The sequence below is a fragment of the Marmota marmota genome, unplaced genomic scaffold (genome assembly GCF_001458135.2).
Source record: "Marmota marmota marmota unplaced genomic scaffold, marMar, whole genome shotgun sequence".
Classification (NCBI taxonomy): domain Eukaryota; kingdom Metazoa; phylum Chordata; class Mammalia; order Rodentia; family Sciuridae; genus Marmota; species Marmota marmota.
In genome coordinates, this window is record NW_026000130.1 from 5,005,152 (window position 1) to 5,027,096 (window position 21,945).

Consider the following 21,945-nt stretch of genomic DNA (forward strand, 5'->3'; position numbering starts at 1 on the left):
CCCTCCACACTGAACATATGGCCCAGGGTCCTTCCTGAAACTGGGTCGGTCATCTGCATTTGTGAATGGAGTCTGGATAAAATGTGAAAAGGAAGCGGCCCAGAGCAGGTGGGCCTCCCTTAGCAACAGTCCTCGGCTCCCGTTGCTAAGGGGGACAGGAAAAACAAAGAGGTGGTCCGTGGGCTATTACTCTCCGGTGGCCGCCACTTCCGGTCCTCCCGGGGAGCTTGTCCTTCGGCCTCGTTTCCCCCGAAGAGCTGCGATTGTGGCCGTGGGTTCCGCCGCCGCGGGAGCCTGGGGAGCCCTCCGGCGGGCGGCGGCGGCGGCGGAGTCGGAGGGGCAGCGGCTGGCCTCCGGCACGTCCGCGATGTTGAGCTCCCGGGCCGAGGCTGCGCTGACGGCGGCTGACAGGGCAATCCAGCGCTTCCTGCGGACCGGGGCGGCCGTCAGGTGAGCTTCGCCGGCGGGGGCGGGGCGAGCGGGAGGCCGGGACCGAGGCTGCAGCCGGAGCCGGCGGGGCCTTTTCTCGCCCTGGTCGGGTCCTCCGGGGCCCCGGTGGACACTCCCCAGGCCTCTGCGTCCTGACGGAGGGAGGCCCGGGCGCCGAGGCGGGAGGGGTGACAGGCCTATCAGGGCCTCCAGCCCTGCGGCGACACCGGTTCCGTCAGCGTCCCCAGTTCTGTCGCTGTCCCCACCCCGCGCCATTGCCACCATGCTGCCAGCGTCCCCGACTTCGAGGGCCTCCCAGTCCTGTCTAGGCCCCGGTGCCACCGAGCCCTCTAAAGCCCCCAAAGGCCTGCGAGGCCCCTCGATCCTGAGCCCCCCATTCATATCGGTCCTGGATGCCAGGTTCTCTGCCAACCCCAGTCCTCGGTAGCTCCCACGGTCTTACCAGTGCCTCAGGCCTGCCAGACCCCCCCCCCCCAAGTTTTGTCCATACTCCTGTTAATGTCAGACCCCCCCTCCAGTTCTGCTAGGGATCCCCACTTCTGTCTGAGTCCTCAATCCTTTTCATGGGACTGAAGACCCTTGGGAGGGCCCCTAAACCAGACCAGGCCCCTTGATCAGTGAAGATTGCCTGGTCCTGCTGAGGCTTAAGGCCCCCCGCCCTTTCCTGGTATGATACCTGTGTCCCCAGTCCTGTCATCGTGTCTGTCTTATCCGCTCTCTCCAGGGTGCCAGGCTTCAGAGCTGCTTGCTGCACCCCCATTGCTGACCCTAAGTGACTGAGACCTGTTGCTCAGGTTTGCTTCCTTTGGAACTAGAGCAGGTCGAACGAGTTCATTATCCCAGGACTGGAAGCCCTCAATGCTTGTCCTGTCCAGGGCCCCCATTCTGTAGGTGGAAAATGAGCCTTGAACTGGCCTTGCCCAGGACCTGATGGCAGAGCCGGAAGGAGAAGCCAGATCTCTTCACTCCCAGGCCCTGACATTCTGCTCATGATGTCGTTTTTGCAGAGAAATTGAGTTTGCAAAGTCATCATTTTCCCCTGGGATTCTTGTCCCTGCCCTGCTAAGGACCTGGGCAAGTCCTCTCCCCAGCCTTTCAACACTGCCTTTCCATTTCCCTCGTGAACTTTGGTTTTAAGCACAGACTTTGGAGCCAGCTAGTCGTGGATTCAGAGCCACATTCCCTCACTCAGTCACTCAAGTGACTAAGTTGGCCACATCTCCCAGATCCTTCATTTTGGATGTCAGCAGAACCTACTTTCACAGGGTTTTTTTTTTTTTAATATTTTTTAGTTATAGATGGACACAATATCTTTATTTTGTTTATTCATTTCTATGTGGTGCTGAGGATCAAACCCAGTGCCTCACACATGCGAGGCAAGCGCTCTGCCACTGAGCCACAACCCCAGCCCCATACAGGGTTGTTTTAAGGATGAGATAAGATTATCAATAACAGTGCCTGGCATAGCGTATGCATGCTTAAGTTTTAGTATTTGATCAGGAGATTTTTAAAGTGCTGCTCAAGTTCTTTACATTTCAGTGTTCGTTCATTTTAGCATTTCCAGGCACTTTAAAAAAAATATATTTATATTAGATGTTGATGAAATTCTTATTTTATTTATTTATTTGTATGTGGTGCTGAGAATCGAACCTAGTGCCTCACACATGCTAGGCAAGCACTCTACCACTGAGCCACAACCCCAGCCCTCCAGGCACTTTTGTGAACACATTATGTAAAAATCAGCACAGTGATACATTAAGAAACTTCAAGAAAATGTCATGAATGAGCCTGAGATTATAATGCTTAATAATTATAGAAGTTGATACTTAAGCTCTTTTTATGTACCCTATGCATGAGTGCTGATGTAATCCTCAAAACAGCCCTACGAGGTGTGTCCACAATAATCATTGTTGAACAGATGAGGAGGCTGAGGGTTACAGGGTGAAATGATGTCCTAGGGAATAGCAAAGCCAGGCTTGAACTTGAGTAATGTGATTCCATTTTCTTAACTAAGTTCTGTGCATTCTTCTGATTCTGTCTTGGAAGATCAAAGGCCTATTTGAAATTCATTTGTCAGCTATGATACTAGAAAAATATAAAACAGTCACTATTGTCACTAGTGACTCTTCCCTTAGTTATGTTTACTGAGCTGAAATCAAAATTATATTTGGCTAGGTGTGGTGGTTCATGCCTGTAATCTCAGCTGCTTGGGAGGCTGAGGTGGGAGGATTACAAATTTGAGGCCAGCCTGGGGAATTTAGCAATACTCTGTCTCAAAATAAAATTTTAATAATGGCCTGGGAATGTGATTCAGTGGTAGAGTGCTTGCCTAGCATGTGTGAGACCCCCAGTATCTATAAAGTAATCAAATAAAACCCCCTATATTCACATAATCCATGTATTGGGATAAGAATTAGCTGGGCATGGTACTGCATACCTTTCATCCCAGCTACTTGAGAGGCTGAGGCTAGGGATGGGCTGGGGTTGTGGCTCAGCAGTAGAGCACTCACCTCGCACGTGTGAGACCCTGGGTTCGATCCTCAGCACCATATAAAAATAAATGAGCAAAATAAAGATATTGTGTCTATGTATAACTAAAAAAAATTTTTTTTTAAAAAGGCTAGGGATATAACTCAGAGGTAGAGTGCTTGCTTAGCATTCATGAGACCCTGGGTTTGATTTCCAATACTGTAGAAGGAAAAAAGAAAAAGTAAGAATATATGTGCTACACATATATAGATATATATTACACATAGAAATCCACATGTGTATGTGTTTGCCTTGGTGGAAATACAGAGCTTTGCATAAAAATAGTTTTTAAATTACTGGAGAAATTTCTTCATTTGTAGTAAAAGAATAAATTCTGTCTGTGTTCAGTTCAAGGCTGAAATTAAGAAATCCTTAATTTTAAAAATGTTCAGAAGATCTTTAATTATATGCTTAATATTTTAAAATCCATTCCAAAATATTTGCTACAGGAGTCAGTCATTGAGTAGATGTTATTGAGAACCTCCAATGTGCCAAGCAGGGCCTAGACACTTCTGACCCCTGCCCTCACTTGAGGGAGACGTACAATAAATGTACTAAGTGGATTTTATGTTAGAAGGTGATAAATACAATGGTTTAAAAAAACCCAGAAACATAGAATCCTGGTAGAGAAGGCCAGGAGTGCAGATTCCAGTAACAGGTTTGGGGTGGGTCTCTTTGAGAGGTGGAGGGTGGTGAAGAAGTGAAGGAGTGGGCCACGCAGTCTTCTGGGGGACGAGGCTTCTGGGGGAGCAGCAGTGCAGAGGCCCTGAGGTCAGGGTGTGGGCCGTGTGGCAGCCAGTGTATCAGTGGAGGGAGAGAAATTGTAGGAGGAATACTTCTGCTTTTCTTCTGAGTGAGACACTTTTGAAAGGTCATATTTTTGTCTTAGATTTTAAATCTTATTGTCAAAACATCCTGATTTATTTTAATTGTTTTGGTGCTGGGGATTTGACCCAGGGCTGCTTTACTACTGAGCTGCTTCTCCAGCCCTTTTCATTTTTATTTTGAGTCAGGGTCAGGGACTCACTCAATTGCTTTGGGCCTTGCTAAGTTGCTGAGGCTGACTTTGAACTTGGGATCCTCCTGCCTCAGCCTCCTGGGTTGCTGAGATTATAGCTGGGCAACATCCTGATTTTCAAAACATAATTCTGTTACTATATATTACATTAACCTTAAACTTAGGTATTTGGTAGGATATTTTGACAAAATGTTCTTCTTTTACCTATGGCAGTGTATCCATATGACTTGTCTGTAATGAGGGAAGACAATAAACTTATTTTCTTTTTTAGATACAAAGTTATGAAGAACTGGGGAGTTATAGGCGGAATTGCTGCTGCTCTTGCAGCAGGAATATATGTCATTTGGGGTCCCATTACAGAAAGAAAGAAACGTAGAAAAGGTAAGAATGGGACCATTGCCTTGTGGTGTTTTTATCTGAAAGCGGTATAGAAAGCTGGGGGAGTGGGTAGCTTTTTCTTCTCTCATATCTTCAAAATGAGGCCTTTGGTTGTGAAACAGTGCTTTTACATTGACTCATTTATTACTCTGTAATGAAAAGATTTCTACCCTGCCTTTGCAGACTTTGAGTTTAAGGCAGGCTTTGTAATGACGAATTTCAAGCAGCTTAATCAGCTCAGTGTTCTCACTAATATAGCAATTGTGTTTTTGGTAGTAAAATTGATTAATTATGTCATTCAGTTGTGGTTTCTCTGACTAGCTACTGGTAACCAATAAAAGTTTCAAGTTTGTTTCTTCATTAATAAAAAAATCTATTTCCTTAAGTGCTCCCTTATGTAAATATTGTTTTACTTAACATTGGTGAAAGAAAGAGAGTTGTAGCAAGATTTGATCATTGCTAAATCTGGGAATGGTAATAATTTGAGTTCATTATACATTCTTATGCATGTTTGAGAACTTTCATGTTTAAAAGTTTTACAAGCTTTTCAGTAGAAGAGGGGATTATATCAGATTTTGTTGATCTCTTTGCAGAAAGATTGATCAGAATTGGTAGAGTGGTGTCTTTCCCAGTGGTTGTTATCAGAGCAAAATCATTGTCCCCTGGGAGCAACAACGGAGCAATTGTTTTCTGTTCTGAGAAGTGTTGCTTTTTTATAGAAGTAGAGGGAACATGTGAGAGAATGACGCAGGGGAAGAGGAGGAGGTGGTCACCAAGTGTTCTCATACACTTGACAATAATCCAAGCTGTGCCAGACACTGTGGTGGAGTCAAAGCTAACATGAGACAGGGATGAGTCCTCCTGTCACTCACGTCTGTAGGGCAGAACTGGGACCAGGCCTGGGCACAGAAAGAAAGCCTGGCTCCCAGAGCTCATCAGATAAGGACCTGCTCAGATCAGGGTTCCAAACTTCAGGTCACCGTGTAGAAACTCTGGGTCCCAAATGGGAGGAAAAGAAAGTTGGTCCCGTGTGATGTGCTGTTCTTGTGTTCCTCCAATGTTTTTAGGGCTGGTGCCTGGCCTCGTCAACTTAGGGAACACCTGCTTCATGAACTCCCTGCTGCAGGGCCTGTCCGCCTGCCCGGCCTTCATCAGGTGGCTGGAGGAGTTTACCACCCAGTACACCAGGGACCAGAAGGAGCCGCCCCGGCACCAGTACTTGTCCTTGACCCTGCTGCACCTCCTGAAAGGTATCTAGCGGCACTCCCAGGGGGTCGCGCACATTTTCAAGAAAAGGCCTAGATGGCAGACAAACAAAGGGTTATTAGCTTTTTTGTAGAAAAAGATCACGTAGATGGTCATGCAAAGATAGATACAAATAGGTGTATTTTTTAAAAATCAAAGATTAAACCATTTATTTAAAAAATAATATCAGCTTTTTTTAAAAAGGAAAAAATCCACTACCAAAGAAACATTTTGATTGTAAGAAGCACTCTAGTTTCAAAACCATTAAAGTTGAAAGGGAAAAAAAAGTGTGCCTTAGCCTAGGAAATAAGGGCAATCACAAAAATAAGTCATGTGGAATCCTAATAAATACTCCAGAATTAATCAAAGAAATGTAAACAAAATAATAGTGCCACTTAAATTTTTTAATATATTCTTTTGCCTGTCAGTAAAGATTAAAAATTCACAGTCCTGGCCACTGTCGGACAGCACCTCCACATGCTGCTGCTGATGGGTGGAGCTCCATGTATTATTCCTTCTGGAAGGTGGTTTGCAACTGCCCAGTAAGAGCTTGTGGAGTGTTCAGTACCATTTGGCCTCATACTCCCACATCTAGGAATCTGTCCTGAGAAAGTACTTAGGAAAATGTGTACTATGGGGCTGGGGGGGACCTCAGGGGTAGAGTGCTTGCCTAGCAGAATGAGGCTCTGGGTGTGATCCCCAGCACACACACACAAGAAGAAAACAAGACATGTGCACTGTGATTTATACTAGCCAGGAAAATGGGGTTCTAACAGCAAAAATTGTACGAATGGCTGAACACTGGCCTTCAACTGAGAAATTCTCAGTATGTATTGATAATGGTAAAGATTTGAAGTTAACCTGTACAACTTCATTTTTTGTGGGGAGTGGTACCAGAGATTGAACTCAGAAACACTCGACCACTGAGCCCCATCCCCAGCCCTATTTTGTATTTTATTTAGAGACAGGGTCTCACTGAGTTGCTTAGCACCTCACTTTTGCTGAGGCTGGCTTTGAACTCATGATCCTCCTGTCTCAGCCTCCTAAGCCACTGGGATTACAGACATGTGCCACCGCACCTGGCTACAACTCATTTATTTAAATACTTTCAAATATTTATTTTGACCTTTTTAAAAAAAGTTATATATGACAGTGGAATGTATTACAATTCTTATTACACAGATAGAGCACAATTTTTCATATCTCTGGTTTTACACAAAGTATATTCACACCAATTCCTTTCTTTATACGTGTACTTTGGATAATAATGATCATCACATTCCACCATCATTTATAACCCATGCCCCCTCCCTTCCCCTCCAACAACTCTTAGGGATAGGGAGAGAGGGAGCATGGGAAGAATAGACAATTTCATTTTTAAACTAAGTTTTTTGACTGCAGAACTGTCTTTCTTCCCTATAACATCTGTTAAAATCTCATAGGCAGGGCTGGGATATAGCTCGGTGGTAGAGTGCTTGCCTAGTATATACAGTCCTCTGACTTCAGTCCTCAGCACTGCAAAACAACAAAACAAAAAAAATTCATGGGTATTATGTAGAACATGATAGATACACAGAGGTCTCCAGCACAAGCCTATAATGGCAAAAAAAGAAAAAAACAAAAAGACCATGAATGGTTAAAATGGAATGCTTAAGCAATCAGTGATGTATAGCTATGCAGAATCATTTTTATAAAATCTTTTTAATTTGGGAAAGGCTAAATATTAAGTTTAAAAGAGCAAGAAACAAAATGTGATATAATGTCATTCAGCAAGGTAAAAACTTCCACAGATAAAGGCTGGACAGAAAAAGACGAAAGCATTAGCAGTGGCCATGCTGGTGTGCAGTTATTGATAGTTTTAAGAAACATTTTAAAAAATCATACTTCTGCCTTCAACAATAGCATGTATTTCTCTGATAGTCAGAACAAAAAATCAGACTTAAAAAACTCCCAGCTAAGATTGCTTCATTGAGGTATTTTGCCTTGGGAATCTCTGCTTGACACAAAAGTCTCTAGGAAACAGGTCTGCTCTTCTGTATAAGAGGTGAGTTGAGAATAATCCCCTTTCCGACCCTGTTTTAAAAAAATACCATTGCAATCCTGGTGCAGTGGTACACGCTTGTCATCCTAGCTACTCAGGAGGCTAATCCAGGAGGATAGCAAGTTCAAGGCCAGCGTGGGAAACTGAGACCCTGTCTCAAAAATAAAACATAATGGGCGTAGGACTTTGCTTAGTGGAGAGCATTTGCCTAGCATGTTTGAGGCCCTGGGTTCAATCCCAATACTAAACAAACAAACAAACATTTAAACTATTTTTAAGCGTATAGTTCAGTGGTCTTAAGTACAGTCACATTGTCATACGACAGTCCCCACCACTCATTTCCAAAGCTCTTCATCACCTTATACTGCAGCTGCACCCATCAGACAGAAACTCCCTCCCTCCCCTCTCTCCAGCCCTTTGGAGCACTGTTCTGTTTCTAAGATTTTGACCCTTACCTCATGGAGCCGTGAGATGCTGCATGTCCATGTATTTTTCATAAAAGTGGACCCTATAATATTTGTCCCTTGGTGGCTGTCTTACTTATTTCACTTAGTATAATGTCATCAGGATTCATCCACATTAGAGCATGTACCAGAATTTCATTCCTTTTTAAGGTTGATATCCATGTGCATGTACTGCATTTGGATTTTCCATTCATCCATCAGACAGGGGACATTTGGGCCTCCATCGTTGACTCTCCTGAGTCACGCTGCTGTTAACATCAGTGTGCAGATATCCGTCCAAGTCTCTGCTTTCATTTATTTTCTGTGTAGATCCAGAAGAAGCCCTGCTGGGTCAATTGGTAACTTTGTTTAAATTTTTGAAGAACCACCATTCTGTTTCTACAGAGGCCACACCAGTTTATCTGCCAGGCAGCAATGCAGAAGGGTCCGAGTCTCTTCATGTCCTTGCCATCACTTGCTGTTTTCTCTTAGTTTAATGATAACCATCCTCACGGGTGTCGAGTGGTATGTTATTGTCTTAATTTGCATTTCCCTAATGATAAGGGATGTTGAGCATCTTCTCATTTGTTTATTGGCCATTCATATCATCTTTTTTGAAAAAAAATGTCTGTTCAAGTCCTTTGCCTATTTTCAAATTAGGTTGTTCAGATTTTCTGTTGTTGAATTTTGCAAGTTCTTTCTGTGTTCTGGGTATTGATCTTGCATCAGATGTGTCATTTACAAATCTCCTCACCTTGGTGGCTGCACGGTGGCTGTATATTGAGATGCCTCCGTTTATTTCCCTCTTGTTTCCAGTGTCTCGTCACAGTCAGCAGGCTGTGGGGAGCATCCTGTGCACTGTGGGCTCTTGGGCATATAAGCACATGGGTCCTTAGGTAAATCCTGAATAAAGTCAAGCTGCTGGACTGGGGGACATGGAACTATTAGCAGATATCGCCAGGTCACCCCGCAGCATTTATTTATTTATTTTTTCCCTAATGAATTTTTTTTATTAGTTGTTCAAAACATTACAAAGCTCTTGACATATCATATTTCATACATTTGGTTCAAGCAGATTATGAACTCCCATTTTTACCCCGTATAGAGATTGCAGAATCACATCGCTTACACATCCACTTTTTTACATACTGCCATACTAGTGTCTGTTGTATTCTGCTGCCCTTCCTATCCTCTACTATCCCCCCTCCCCTCACCCCGCAGCATTTAGACAAAGTCAGGTTAAAGGAGGCATTGGAAATTTTCCTGGGGAGAGAAAAAGTTCTCAGAAGGGCTGCCCAATGAATGCAGGAAGCAGGAAGACACAGTTCTTCTCAGTCCTTCCCTTTGTTCTGGAGGGTGGAGGACTGACCCCAGGATATGTACACTGATAGGTGGACCCTCAGGCCTTCTCAGCACTAGCTGCCCAGGCTGCTACTTCTCACATGTCCCCATTCAGGGTCACCAGGCATACTCAGACAAGGATGAGGGTGGTGATGGATTGGGGTGGGGTCAGAGTCCACATCCTCCTGAGTCAGAGCTTAGAATATATTTTAAAGGAGTCTCTCTCAAGTCCACTGACTGCAAATCCAAGATGAGAAACAGGCTGACCTACTTGTCTGTAAGTCATTGAACTTTCAGAACACCCCCACCCTGAGGTGGCAGGCTCGACTTCTTCTCTCCCACACTCTAGCAGTACTGGTCCAGTGTGGTCTCCTACAGGGAGGGGGTGGTTGAGATCAGCAGTCAGGCCAGGCGCTGGCACAGCCTGTAATCTCAGGGACTCCGGCTGAGGCAGGGGCATCACAAGTTTGAGGACAGCCTCGGCAACTTAGTGAGACCATGTCTCAAAGTAAAATATTTAAAAAGGGCTGGGAATGTAATTCAGAGGGAGAATGCTCCTGGGTCAAAGCCTAGTAACACACACACACACACAAACATACACACAAAATCAGCTGTCATCTCCCTGTAGCCAGTGGGCCAAATCGCTCCCCTTCGTTTTTATTAATAAAGTTTTATTGGAACACAGCCATGCTTATTTGTTCAGGCACTGCCTGTGGCTGCTTTTGTGCTGCAGCAGCAGTTGAGTGGTTGCAACAAAGAACATGCGACCCTTTACAGAGAAAGCGTCAACCTCTAGATGTATTTATAAATTCACAAGCCAATCAAACTTCTATTTTCCTTTATTAGGATTGCTTCTACGCTTGACTGACAAGTGAAGCTCTTAGCAGAGTTTTCTGGCTGCCACACACACCCTGACACGCTCTGCTGTGGTGGCCAGAAGCTCAAACGCATACAAGCACAGCGAAGGCCTTGCCAGGGGAGGGCTCGGTGTGGAGGGTACACACTGGTTACCCACTGGGTGTGGGGTGGACTAGATGAGGGTTTGAGGCCCCTTCCCACTCAGAGAATCGTGAGCTAAAATAGTTTTACTCAATAAGAACCTTGCATCAATAGATTTAGATTGACCATGGTAACTCAAAGATCAGAAATCAGTTACTGCATTTAAATACTGCAGACTCAAAAACACTAGATCCACTCGACAAACATGAAGTGCTAATAGCATAGTAAGCACAAAGCTACAATGAATGATGACGAAAGCCCTCTAGTTCACAGTGAGTTCTGCGTTCTTAAACTGTGATTAACTGTGGCCTGGTGTACTGTTGTAGATTTTCTGGTGTTAGTCATTTGTTGGTGCATTTAGTAACTGGCTTTCCGGTTTCATTTCCAGCTTTGTCCTGCCAAGAAGTTACTGAGGAAGAGGTCTTAGATGCGAGCTGCTTGCTGGATGTCTTAAGAATGTATAGGTGGCAGATCTCTTCCTTTGAAGAACAGGTGAGCACAACATGCAACAGGTGTAGCTCAGAGAAGCCTTTTCCCTAGAGGCTTAGGGAGCAACCTTGCAGTTGCCTAGTGTGAGTGTATGTTTATAGTGCAGGTGACAGAACCCAGGGTCTTGAACACGCCAGGCAAGTGTTCTACTATTGAGTTCCATCCCCAGTGTTTCTGTGACATTTTAGACAATCTCAGTGTTTTGGGACCAAAGCATCAACTTCCTCCCTGCTCTCGTGATCAGAGCAGACACACAGCCCTTTGCCACCCAGTGGAGAAAGGTTAGCGGCATGGAGCATAAACAGTTGCCAAAGAGGGAAAATATTTCAGTTCTCTAGTGACCTTGCTCTACAGTGGCTAGATAGGGAGGCCTGGGTCCTTTAAAAAGTGGCAAGTGGTGTCATCTTAGTGTTCCAGAGATTTAAGTGAGATCCTTTTTTGGCCAAAGCTCTCATTTTTAAGAAAGTCAGACTTCAGAGATGAGCTTAAAGTGGCCCCAAGCCTTGAGCAGGGGTCATATGCAACCCCAAGACTTTATTCCAGCCACTCCTACCTCCCTGGTCCACACCTGCAGCTTCGCTGTCTGCTTGGGATCTGGCTGCCCTCCTCCGCCCCAGACCACCACCGCCAATGGCAAGCCTGAGCCAGAGGCCCCCGGGGCAGCTGCAGGAGGGAGAAACCACTCTGTTGCTCACTGCAGCGGGGGGCCTTTTCTGTTTTGTGCAGGCCGCTTCTGCCCCTCTGGTGCAAACACAGACCTGAGAAAGGGGACATGGCCTTCTAGACCTCCCCAGACTGTGGGGCTGGAGCAAGAGGCATTCTAAAAACATGAAAAGGGAACAAGGGGCCTTTCTAGCTCCCCTTCGTTTAAGATGACCTCTAGTTCCTCGTTCCTGTCTGATCTGAAGCCACGAACATGTTGGTGATGTCTCTGCTTTATACATATATTTAGTTATATATGGACACAATATCTTTATTTTGTTTATTTATTTTTATGTTATGCTGAGGCTCGAACCCAGTGCCTCATGTGTGCGAGGCAAGCACTCTGCCACTGAGCCACAACCCAGCCCATGTCTATGATTTTTTAAGATGCATATCTTTTAATCCAATTGTATCTTTTTTTTTTTTTTTTGGAGAGAGTAGAGAGATGAGAGATGAGAGAGAGAGAGAGATTGATTTTAATTATTTTATTTTTATGTTTTCGGCAGTACATAACATCTTTGTTGTATGTGGTGCTGAGGATCGAACCCAGGCTGCATCACATGCTAGGCGAGCGCGCTACCGCTTGAGCCACATCCCAGCCCCCCNGCTTGAGCCACATCCCCAGCCCCCCAATTGTATCTTGAAATGTTTTTCCATTTAGAACGCTGGAAAGCGTGTGTGTGTGTGTGTGTGGTGCTGGGTACATAAGTATTCTACCACTGAGCTGAACTCCAGCCCTTTTAAATGTGTCTCAACTGAGAGTATGGATTTGAGGTTCAGTCCCTGATGACATCAGATAACTTTTGTTATCAAAGACCCACGTAAGGGCTAGGGTTGTGGCTCAGTAGTAGAGTGCTTGCCTAGCACGCATGAGGCACTGGGTTTGATCCCCAGCACCATATAAAAAACTAAATAAACAAAATAAAGGTATTGTGTCCATGTACAACTAAAAATATTATAAAAGACAACAAAATAAAACAAGACCCACTTAAATTATACCTGATTTCCTGGAAGTGTTCTCAGCATGCTCAGCCCAGAGCAGTCCCTGGCTGGGTAGTGCTTTAGTGTGCAGGGAAGCTGGTGATCGTGTCTTTCTGTTGGTCTCTTGCTCTTTGAAGGGATCCAGAGCATCTGGCACGGGACCTTTTCCATCTGCAACACAGAGGATCTAGTTAGTCAGTAGTTTACTCTTGCTGACCATCAACACATTTTCTGTCTATAGCTCCAGAAATCCTTCTTTGTGTAAACTGATTTGATCTGTACAACAACCCTGTAAGCAGTTACTATTATTATCCCAAATTTATAGATGGGGTCACTGAGGCTTGGAGAAGGGAAATGATTTATCCAAAGTCACAAAGCTGCTTGGTGGCACAGTCCCATTGGAGCTTACCTGGCACTACAGCATACACTCTCAAGCTCCACCCTCTTCTGCAAAACTGTTCATTTCTGGGAGGCTCTGCAGCTCTGTGACTGACAGGACAGATTGTGGTCTGACTCTGCCCTGCCTCAGGAGTGCTCCAGGGCTGGGGCAGAGTCCTGACTGTCAGGGCCCATCCAGTCTCCTGGGAAGAGCTGAGTCCCTCCCGGCTCCCAGCTCATCACTCCCTGTTCCAGGGCTGACTCTGTGCTTGTGCTCTTGGTAACTGGCCAGGCTGCCCCTGGATTATGAATCTGCCCCTGGATTATGAGTCCCTGGGTGGCAAGACCCTTGCCTTGTTTATTCTTGACTCTTTTCCCAACAAGTATCTGTTGAGTGCCTGCCTTGGGCAGGGCCTGTTGAGGGCAGGAGGTGGTACAGCAGACCACTTGGCAGATCCCCTGCTCCCATGAACTTGAATTCTTGTGGTGGAAGGAGGGGGATGCAGGCAGTAGACAGGTGATTTCAAGATGTGCAAACAAGAAAATAAATAGGATGACATAATAAGTCCGCGGTGGGGCACAGGGGAGCCTGCTGTAGGCAGGGAGGGCCCATCTGGAGAGGTGAGGCTCTAGTGAGACCTGAAGCATGAAGAGGGGTGAGGCCGTGCAGAATGTTGTAGCAGAGCAGCAAGCCAGGATGGAAACCTAAAGATGGCTGTAAGCCACAGAGTTTGGAAGACAGCAGGGAGGCTGGGGTGGCTGGCTGGGGCTGGGGCAGTGGGAGGGACGGCAGAGGTTGTCAGGAAGCAGCTCGTGCAGGGAGGCTGTGGCCAGGGCCTAGCTTTGACTGTGTATGCAGGAGGGGGCCATAGAAGGCTTTGAACAGCGCCCTGGTTTGATCTGACTTGTACTTGAAAAGGAAGAACTAAGGCCAGAGTGAGAGGGAGAGGAAGGCGGGAGGCTGTGGCTACTCCACCTAAGGTGGCTTATTGGCGGTGGGGGGACAGGCAGCTTTGTATATTGGCCGGGGAGGTCCCCCTGTGGGGAGCCATTTCAGGGAGGCCTGAGGGATGGAAAGGGCAGCTTGGGTACGGGTGGGCACGGCTTGAGATGGGAATAAACTTGTTTTGCTCAAGGGCCATGAAAGAGGCCAGGGGCTGGAGCACGTCGGTGAGGTAGAGTGTTCTAGAATGAGTCAGGGTCAGGGCCTCTCATGGAGGGCTTTGCAGGAGATCAGAGGCTTTTCCCTGGCAGTGAGAGCTGCCAGGAGACTGGAAGCAGAAGAGGAAAACCATTGGCCTTTTAAAAGATGGCTCCGATCAGTGCTCAGCCTTGGGGCTCAGGTCAACAGAGTGCCTTTTCTCATTCTGCTGACCACGTGGAGTGGGGTGAAGAGTGGGAGTCAAGGGCCGCAGGAGGATCAGCGCCCTGAGAGCCTGGGGAGGAGAGCAGGAGAGATGGGAGTCAGGGCTTGGGCTTTTGGGGAGAGGATCATTTGAATTGATCCTTAAAGGGGAGCCTCTTGCCACGTGACCCAGAAGCTCCACTTTTGGGGTACATACCAAAAAGTCGCAAACAGACTCAGACAGAGTTTGCACACCCCTACATGTGCTGCACAGAGCAGGGTTGTTCTCAGAAGCCCATAGGTGGAAGCAACCGTGTGTCCATCAGTAGAGGAACCGATGAACAAAAGTTGTCTGTGGGTGCCAGGAATTGAACCCAGGGCCACTATACCACTAGCCCCATCCCAGCCCTTTATATATGTATATTTTTTTAAGTTTCTTTTTTCTCTCTCTCTTCTCCCCTCTCCCCCAACAAGTTTTTTTTTTAAACTTTTTTTTTAGTTGGTGACAAACCTTTATTTTATTCATTTATTTATATGTGGTACTACTGAGAATTGAACCCAGTGCTTTATATATGCAAGGCAAGTGCTCTACCACTGAGCCACATCCCAGCCCTTTGTGTTTTTAATTTTGAAACAGGGTCTAGCCAAGTAGCTCAGGGCCTCATAAGTTGCTGAGGCTGCCTTCAAACTTATGATGCTCTGGCCTCAGCCTCCTGAGTTGCTGGGATTATTGGCATGCGCCACTGTTCCCGGCTGGATGAACAAAAGTTTTATGCAATAAAATATTATTCAGCCTTTAAAAAGGAGGAGGGCTGGGTTTGTAGCTCTGTGGAAGAGCACTTGCCTTGCACATGGGAGGCACTGGGTTCCATCCTCAGCACCATATAAGAATAAATAAATTAAATAAAGGCATGTGTCCATCTACAACTAAAAAAAAAAAAGTTTAAAAAGAAGAAAATTCTGACACATGCTTCAGTTAGATGAACCTTGAAGACATTGCGCCCCGTGAACTAAGCCAGTCGCAAAAGGACTAATAGTGTATAATTCCACTTCTATAAAGTCCCTAGAATTGCCAGAGTCCTAGAGACAGGACATGGAATGGGGCCAGGGCCCAGGGAGGGCAAATGGGAGTGAATGTTTAATGGGTAGAGAGTTTGAGTTTGGGAAGATGGAAAAGTCCTAGGGTTGGACGGTGGGGATGGGGAGAGACACTGAGTGTATTTAATTCCACTGAACTGTACCTTTAGAAGTGGCTAACGTGGTACCCAGGCATGGTGGCACATACTTGTGGTCCCAGCAGCTCAGAAATGGCTAGTGTGGTAAATTTTATGTGTATTTTACCATAACCTAAAAAGAAAAAGCACTCCTTGGGAGTCCAGTGGAGTGAAGGTCAAGGCCATGTCAGTTCAGCTGACACTGGCTGCTGGTAGGAGGGCAGCCGCCCCTCTCTGCCTTCTTAATCCTCCTGGACCTCTGAGTTGAGAGTCCCCACCTGTGGAGTCATCTACCATGTGACAGTTTTCCTTAAGGAGCAGGGCCCTGAGAAGGTGGAGAGCCAATTCTGCCCTCTCTAACTACGGGGGTCCGCCTGGTGGCCACAGAGGAGGTGGTGCTGGTCTTGCAGTGACTTCATGGGGCCTCTCTGAAGAATGCTTTGCCCTCTGACAGGATGCTCACGAATTATTCCACGTCATTACCTCATCACTGGAAGACGAGCGGGACCGCCAGCCAAGGGTCACGCATCTGTTTGATGTGCATTCTCTGGAGGTAACCGTTAATATTTTCCTCATGCTTAATGCTGTTTGGACATATTTAGTCTTTGTAGAAAACACAAGTATAATCTTTGTACAACCTTAAGCACAAAAAAGTAGGATTTAGTAAGAATCAGTAGTGGGGATGAGACTGGGGAGGGTCTTAAGGTACACTCTGCAGTCAGTGCCTTTAGCTAGAGAGGTCAGGCTTTTTAAATGATGCATTGCTGAGATTTGTGTTGTGGAGAAGAAAGTTAACTAGTAAAGGGGAAATGCCCCAGGGAGGGGAGGCGTTTTAATTGCCTTGGGTGGAGGAGCCTGCAGGAGCCAGCCAGAGACACTAGCGAGCATGCTTTGAGAACCGAGGGCTGTGTCGGAAGTTCATTTTGAGTGATGCCATCAGCACAGAAACTTGTAAACTCTCGGGGTGGTGAGGGAAGGAAAAGGCAGGATTTTCAGTCTGTTTCTTTTTCCCTTACAGCAGCAGTCAGAAATAACTCCCAAACAGATCACCTGCCGCACAAGAGGTAGCTGTTTTCTATTGAATGTAACACATAGATGCATACTTTGTAGATATGACACTAATCTGCTTGTTTTAAAAAGTTGTTGTTTTTAAAATTTTTCTTGGTGACACCCAATCCAGCCTGGACTGTGGTCTAGTTACAAAGGAACCTGTATTTTGGGAACAGCTTTAAATGATTGTCTCAGTGTTCCTTGCACCCCAGGCCTGCTCAGGTTCCTCCAGAAGGACTTTGCTCTTCCCACAAGGGCTTTCTTTTTGCTTCTGGAATTTCAGATCGTGGGTAATTCCATTTTAACGCATTTTGTCCTCAGGATTTCCACCTTGGCCCACTTTTACTGCAAATGATCACAGTTCTCCTTTGAAGGGGAATCCTTGTTAACTCTTAAGGCTTGAACTTAAAAAATAAAATTGACACATAATTTCCTTTGTGCCTTAGTTGTAATAGAAACAAAATACCTCTTTTAAATGCATTTTGTATTCTAGGCATTGCAATTTGTCTTCTAAGCTTCCCAACAACTCTATAAAGTTGATTCTGGGGACAGTGGATTAATAATCATCCCTGTTTCCAGTGGATGAGACTTTCAGAAATGAAAGAACTTCCCAGGTCATGAGCAGAGCCAGCAAGGAGGCCGGGCTGCCTGACCCCGAGCCCGTGCTCCTCTCTAGGGTGTGGTAATCCAACCTCCATCCCAGCCAAAGCAGATCCCAGTTCTTCAGAACTTGCTTATTCTGATCATTTCAGAAGCTTAGCTCCCTGTATGGAATGCTCACTAGTGGAACCTTTCATTGAAATCCCTAGCATTTTAAGCTTGTATTTGTAAGAAGATGTTATTAAATGCAGATTCTTTTTTCAAATGTGGCTGTACCCATGATATAGAGACCCATGTGAAGAACTATGGAAATCTGTGGAGAAGGAATGCGTGTGTGTTTGCTGGAAGTCAATGAGGAAAACTCTTTGAATGAACTTTTTATTTTACCTAAAGAGTGTCTCCTGTAAAAAGGAGGGTATGTTTTGAGATTGGTGCCAAAGGGCTAAAAGTGGCATATCAAAACGTATTTTGTGTCCCAGGGTCTCCTCACCCCACGTCCAGTCACTGGAAGGCGCAGCACCCTTTTCATGGGAGACTCACGAGCAACATGGTCTGCAAACACTGTGAACACCAGGTAAGTGCAGCACCAGCGCTTGCTGTTCCTGCGAGCTTTTCTTCCGAGTCAGGGTTCTTGGAAGGATTTAGAGAGTGTGGGCTAACCTCAGTGAATGGTGCTGGCGTGCCCAGGCTCTGCACACCTGGAGGGCTGCCTGCCCGCTTTGGTCAGCACCAACATGTCACCTGTTCTCACTTGGCATCTTCTGCACCAGAAGCAGAAGATCTATTGTGAATCAGCAGAATTTTGAGTCCTGAGGTTGAGTTTATGCTAAAGTGGACGCGTAGATTCTAGGACTGGAGGGTCTGGCTTTGTTTGCATTTGATATGTTAAGGTGAATTGTTTTAGAAAGTTTCATCTTTTTCTCAAATATTTTAGAGTTATACATGGACACAATATCCTTATTTTGCTTATTATTTTTATGTGGTGCTGAGGATTAAACCCAGTGCCTCACATATGCGAGGCAAGCACTCTGCCACTGAGCCACAACCCCAACCCAAAGTAATTTTTTAAAAATAGTTTTTAGTTGTAGATGGACACAGTATCTGTATTCTATTTATTTATTTTTATGTGGGGCTGAGGATTGAACCTAATGTCTCATTCATGCAAGGCAGGCACTCTACCACTGAGCTATAGCCCCAGCCCCAAAGTAATTTTTATTATGGAAAATTTTCAACATAATAAAAATATTTTGCAACTGTCACTTCTACCAACTTTAGACATCTCCCCTCTCCTCAAAATAAACCTCATGCCCATTATCAGTGTCTCCCCATCCTCTCCATCTCCCCACCTCTGGCAACCACTGATTGACCTTCCATCTCAGTGGATCTGCCTGTTCAGGACATTTCAGATGCATGGAGTCATACCACATGTGGCCTTTCTTTTTTTTTTTTTTTTTTTAAATATTTATTTTTTAGTTCTCGGCGGACACAACATCTTTGTTTGTATGTGGTGCTGAGGATCGAACCCGGGCCGCACGCATGCCAGGCGAGCGCGCTACCGCTTGAGCCACATCCCCAGCCCACATGTGGCCTTTCATGTCTGGCTTCTTTCATTAGCATAATATTTTCAAGATTCTTCCACATTGTAGCGTGTACGACTGCATTTCTGTTTATTGCCAAATAATATTGCATTGCAGATAAACCACATTTTGTTTATTAAATCCATCAATTGATGGGCATTTGGATTGTTTTCATTTTGGAAAGTGTTGTTTACACGTTGTTGTTTATTTAATTGGTTCCTTTTAGTTATACATGACAGCAGAATCCATTTTGAAAAAAATCATACAAGCATGGGATATATCTTATTCTAGTTAGAGTCCCATTCTATGGATGTTCATGGTGGGTTTGCATTGTGTGCAAACTTTTATGTAGAAATATGTTTTCATTTTAGTTGGGTGTATATATACACCTAGGAGTGGAATTGCTGCCTGATGTGGTAATTCCATTTTAACCTTTTGAGAAACTGCTGGTCTTTTCTAAGGTGGCTGCACCACTGACTCTCCCCCAGCCGCATGCTGAGGGCTCCCGTTCTTCACAGCTCACCGCCCCTGCGCAGGCTGACTTTTGATTGCAGCCGTCCTTATAGCTGTGGAGTAGTGTCTCTCTATAGGTGTTTTCCCTGCTTTACTGAGGCATAACTGATGAAATCGTGTCTATTTAAGGTGTATAAAGCAATGGCTTGATAATCGTGTGCCCTGTGAGATGGTCACCACAGTCACACTGTTCAACACATGCATCTCCTGGTGTGGTCACCTTTTCGTGTATGTGCAGTAAAGGCACTTGAATTCCTATCTCAGAAAACAGGACACAGTACCATACAAGCTGTAGTCACCGTGCTGTGTGCAGGACCCGGACCGTGAGCCTCGTAGCTGGAGGTTTGTGGCAGTGTCCCCGGCACTCCTGCCTTGGCAGTCACCATTCTACTCTCTGCTTCTGTAAATTCGACTTTGGAGTCTAGATTCACACTGTAGCGTGGTCATGTGGTATTTGTCTTTTTGTGTCTGGATTATGTCAGTCAGCATGTAATGTCCCCTGGGTGCACCTGCGGTATCACAAAATGGCAGGGTTTCCTTCTTTTTATAGTCAGTACTGTTCTGCTGTACGTATTTGTACATTTTCTTTTTCCACCCATCTACTGATAGACACCTAGATAGTTTTGGAATCTTGGCCTTCCGGACTAATGCCGAGGGGTGATTCTGTCTCCTCTGGGTATCTGCCCAGAAGAGGAATTCCTGGGGCACATGGTAATTCTATTTTCAACTTTTTGAGGGGTCTCCACGGTTTTCCCTGAAGGCTGCGTCAGTTTGCATTCCCACAACAGCGTAAGGAGTTCCCCATCCTCCACACCTTGCCAGCACTTGGTGTCTCTTGTCTTTTTAATGACAACCTTCCAAATAGGTGTGAGGCGATGTGGCGTTGGGGTCTAGATTTGCGTTTCCCTGACGAGTAGTGATGTCGAGCACTCAGGGCCCTGTTGGCCATATCTCTGTCACCTTTGGAGAAATGTTTACAGGTCCTTTGCCCAATTTTTAATGATGTTACTTGTCTTGTTTGTTTTGGGGGGAGTTTTCTTTTTTTATTGTTGACTTGTATGAGTTCCTTCATTTTAGATATTAATCCCTTTTCAGATTCATCGCTTGCAAATATTTCCAGCCATTCTGCATGTTACCTTTTTGTTTTATTGTTTATTTCCTTTGCTGTCTTGTTTTGATTGAAGTTACCTTGAGGACTGAGGTGTTGAAAAAAAAAATAAGGCTGATATACCACAGATCCTTGACATGCCTTATTTTATAAGTCACCCACTCTTCCCTCCTATTTTTTTCTTTGCATTTTATTTTTATGTTAAAGCTATTGTGAAGTGGAATTAAACTTTTCTGATTTCCCAGCCAAGTGAGATGGCACACACCTGTAATCTCAGCTACTCAGGAGGCTGAGGTAGGAGGATTGCAAGTTCAAAGCCAGCCTGGGCAACTTAGTGAGACCCTATCTCAAAATAAAATAAAAAGGGTAGGGGATACAGCTCAGTGGTAGAGTGCTTGCCTAGCACATGTGGGGCTCTGGGTTCGTTCCTCAGTACCAAACCCAAAAATTATTTCCTGGTTGTTTGCCAGTAGTAGTTTATAAAAACACAGTTGTTTATGAACCTTGTATCTTGAGAAAGCTTCATGTGTCAGTTGTGGAAGTTTTGTTGTAGATCATATGTATATAATCATGTCTGTGGACGTGAACACTGTTAGTTCTTCCTGCCCAATCTTCACGCTGTTTACCTATTTATTTTCTCTGCCTTCTGTTCTGGCAAGGACCTCTGAATAGAGTTGCTCAAGAGTGGCCATTGCAGACATCCTTGTTTTGTTTCAAATCTTAAGAACCAAGTCTTTGGTGTTTTATAACTAAGATTGGTATTAGCTTTATTGTACTGAGAAAGTTTCCTGCTGTTCCTAGTTTGCTGTGAGTTTTTTTAAAAATATTTTTTTAGCTGTAGATGGACACAGTATCTTTATTTTTATTTATTTTTATGTGATGCTGAGGATCGAAGCCAGTGCCTCACACATGCGAGGCAAGTGCTCTGCCACTCAGCCACAGCCCAGCCCTGCTGCAAGTTTTTACAGGGACTAATGACTGAATTTTGTCATGCTTTTCCCATGTCTGTTGAGATGATCATATTTTATTCTTTTATCCCATTAATGTGTGAAAAGGCAGTTTTAAAATTTTCTAGCATTAAACCAGCCTTGAATTTTCTGGGAAAAACTCGTTTGATTATGATGTTCTGCTGGACATGATTTCTAATATTTTCTAAAGGCTATGTGGCTGTTTATGAGGAAGGTTAATGTTTCAATTTTCTTCTCTTGTAATGTCTTCATCAGACTTTGCTAGGATCATGCTGGCCTCATGAAATAAGAGGTGTTCCCTCTGTTCCTGAACAATTTTGTTTAGCATTGGTATTATTTCTTCCTTAAATATTTGATAGAATTTTTGTTTCTTTCCTTAGTTCATGGTTCTGTTTACACTTTGCTATGAGATACAGGCACACATACTTTTTCCACATTTTTAAAAATATTTTTATTGTAGATGGTTACAATATCTTTATTCTATTTATTTATTTTTATGTGGTGCTGGGGATTGAACCCAATGCCTCATATGTGCTAGGCAAGCTTTCTACCACTGAGCCACAGACCCAGCCCTTT

The 21,945-nt window shown here is 44.9% G+C and overlaps 1 protein-coding gene across 3 annotated transcripts in view; it reads left to right on the forward strand.

The window, feature by feature from the left end:
• Positions 1 to 250: 250 nt before the first annotated feature.
• The window catches only part of Usp30 (ubiquitin specific peptidase 30), a 32,737-nt gene continuing 11,042 nt past the window's right edge, over positions 251 to 21,945 (forward strand). For 2 of the 3 annotated variants that reach the window (XM_015500263.2, XM_015500265.2), the window contains exons 1-7: positions 252 to 450; positions 4,269 to 4,378; positions 5,443 to 5,625; positions 10,833 to 10,936; positions 16,008 to 16,106; positions 16,572 to 16,617; positions 17,683 to 17,777. In XM_015500263.2, the coding sequence (XP_015355749.1) occupies positions 368 to 450; positions 4,269 to 4,378; positions 5,443 to 5,625; positions 10,833 to 10,936; positions 16,008 to 16,106; positions 16,572 to 16,617; positions 17,683 to 17,777 (720 nt within the window). In that variant the 5' untranslated portion in view covers positions 252 to 367. Of the gene's footprint in view, positions 451 to 4,268; positions 4,379 to 5,442; positions 5,626 to 10,832; positions 10,937 to 16,007; positions 16,107 to 16,571; positions 16,618 to 17,682; positions 17,778 to 21,945 lie in introns of all 3 variants that reach the window. The other variant, XM_015500264.2, reaches the window with a different exon arrangement.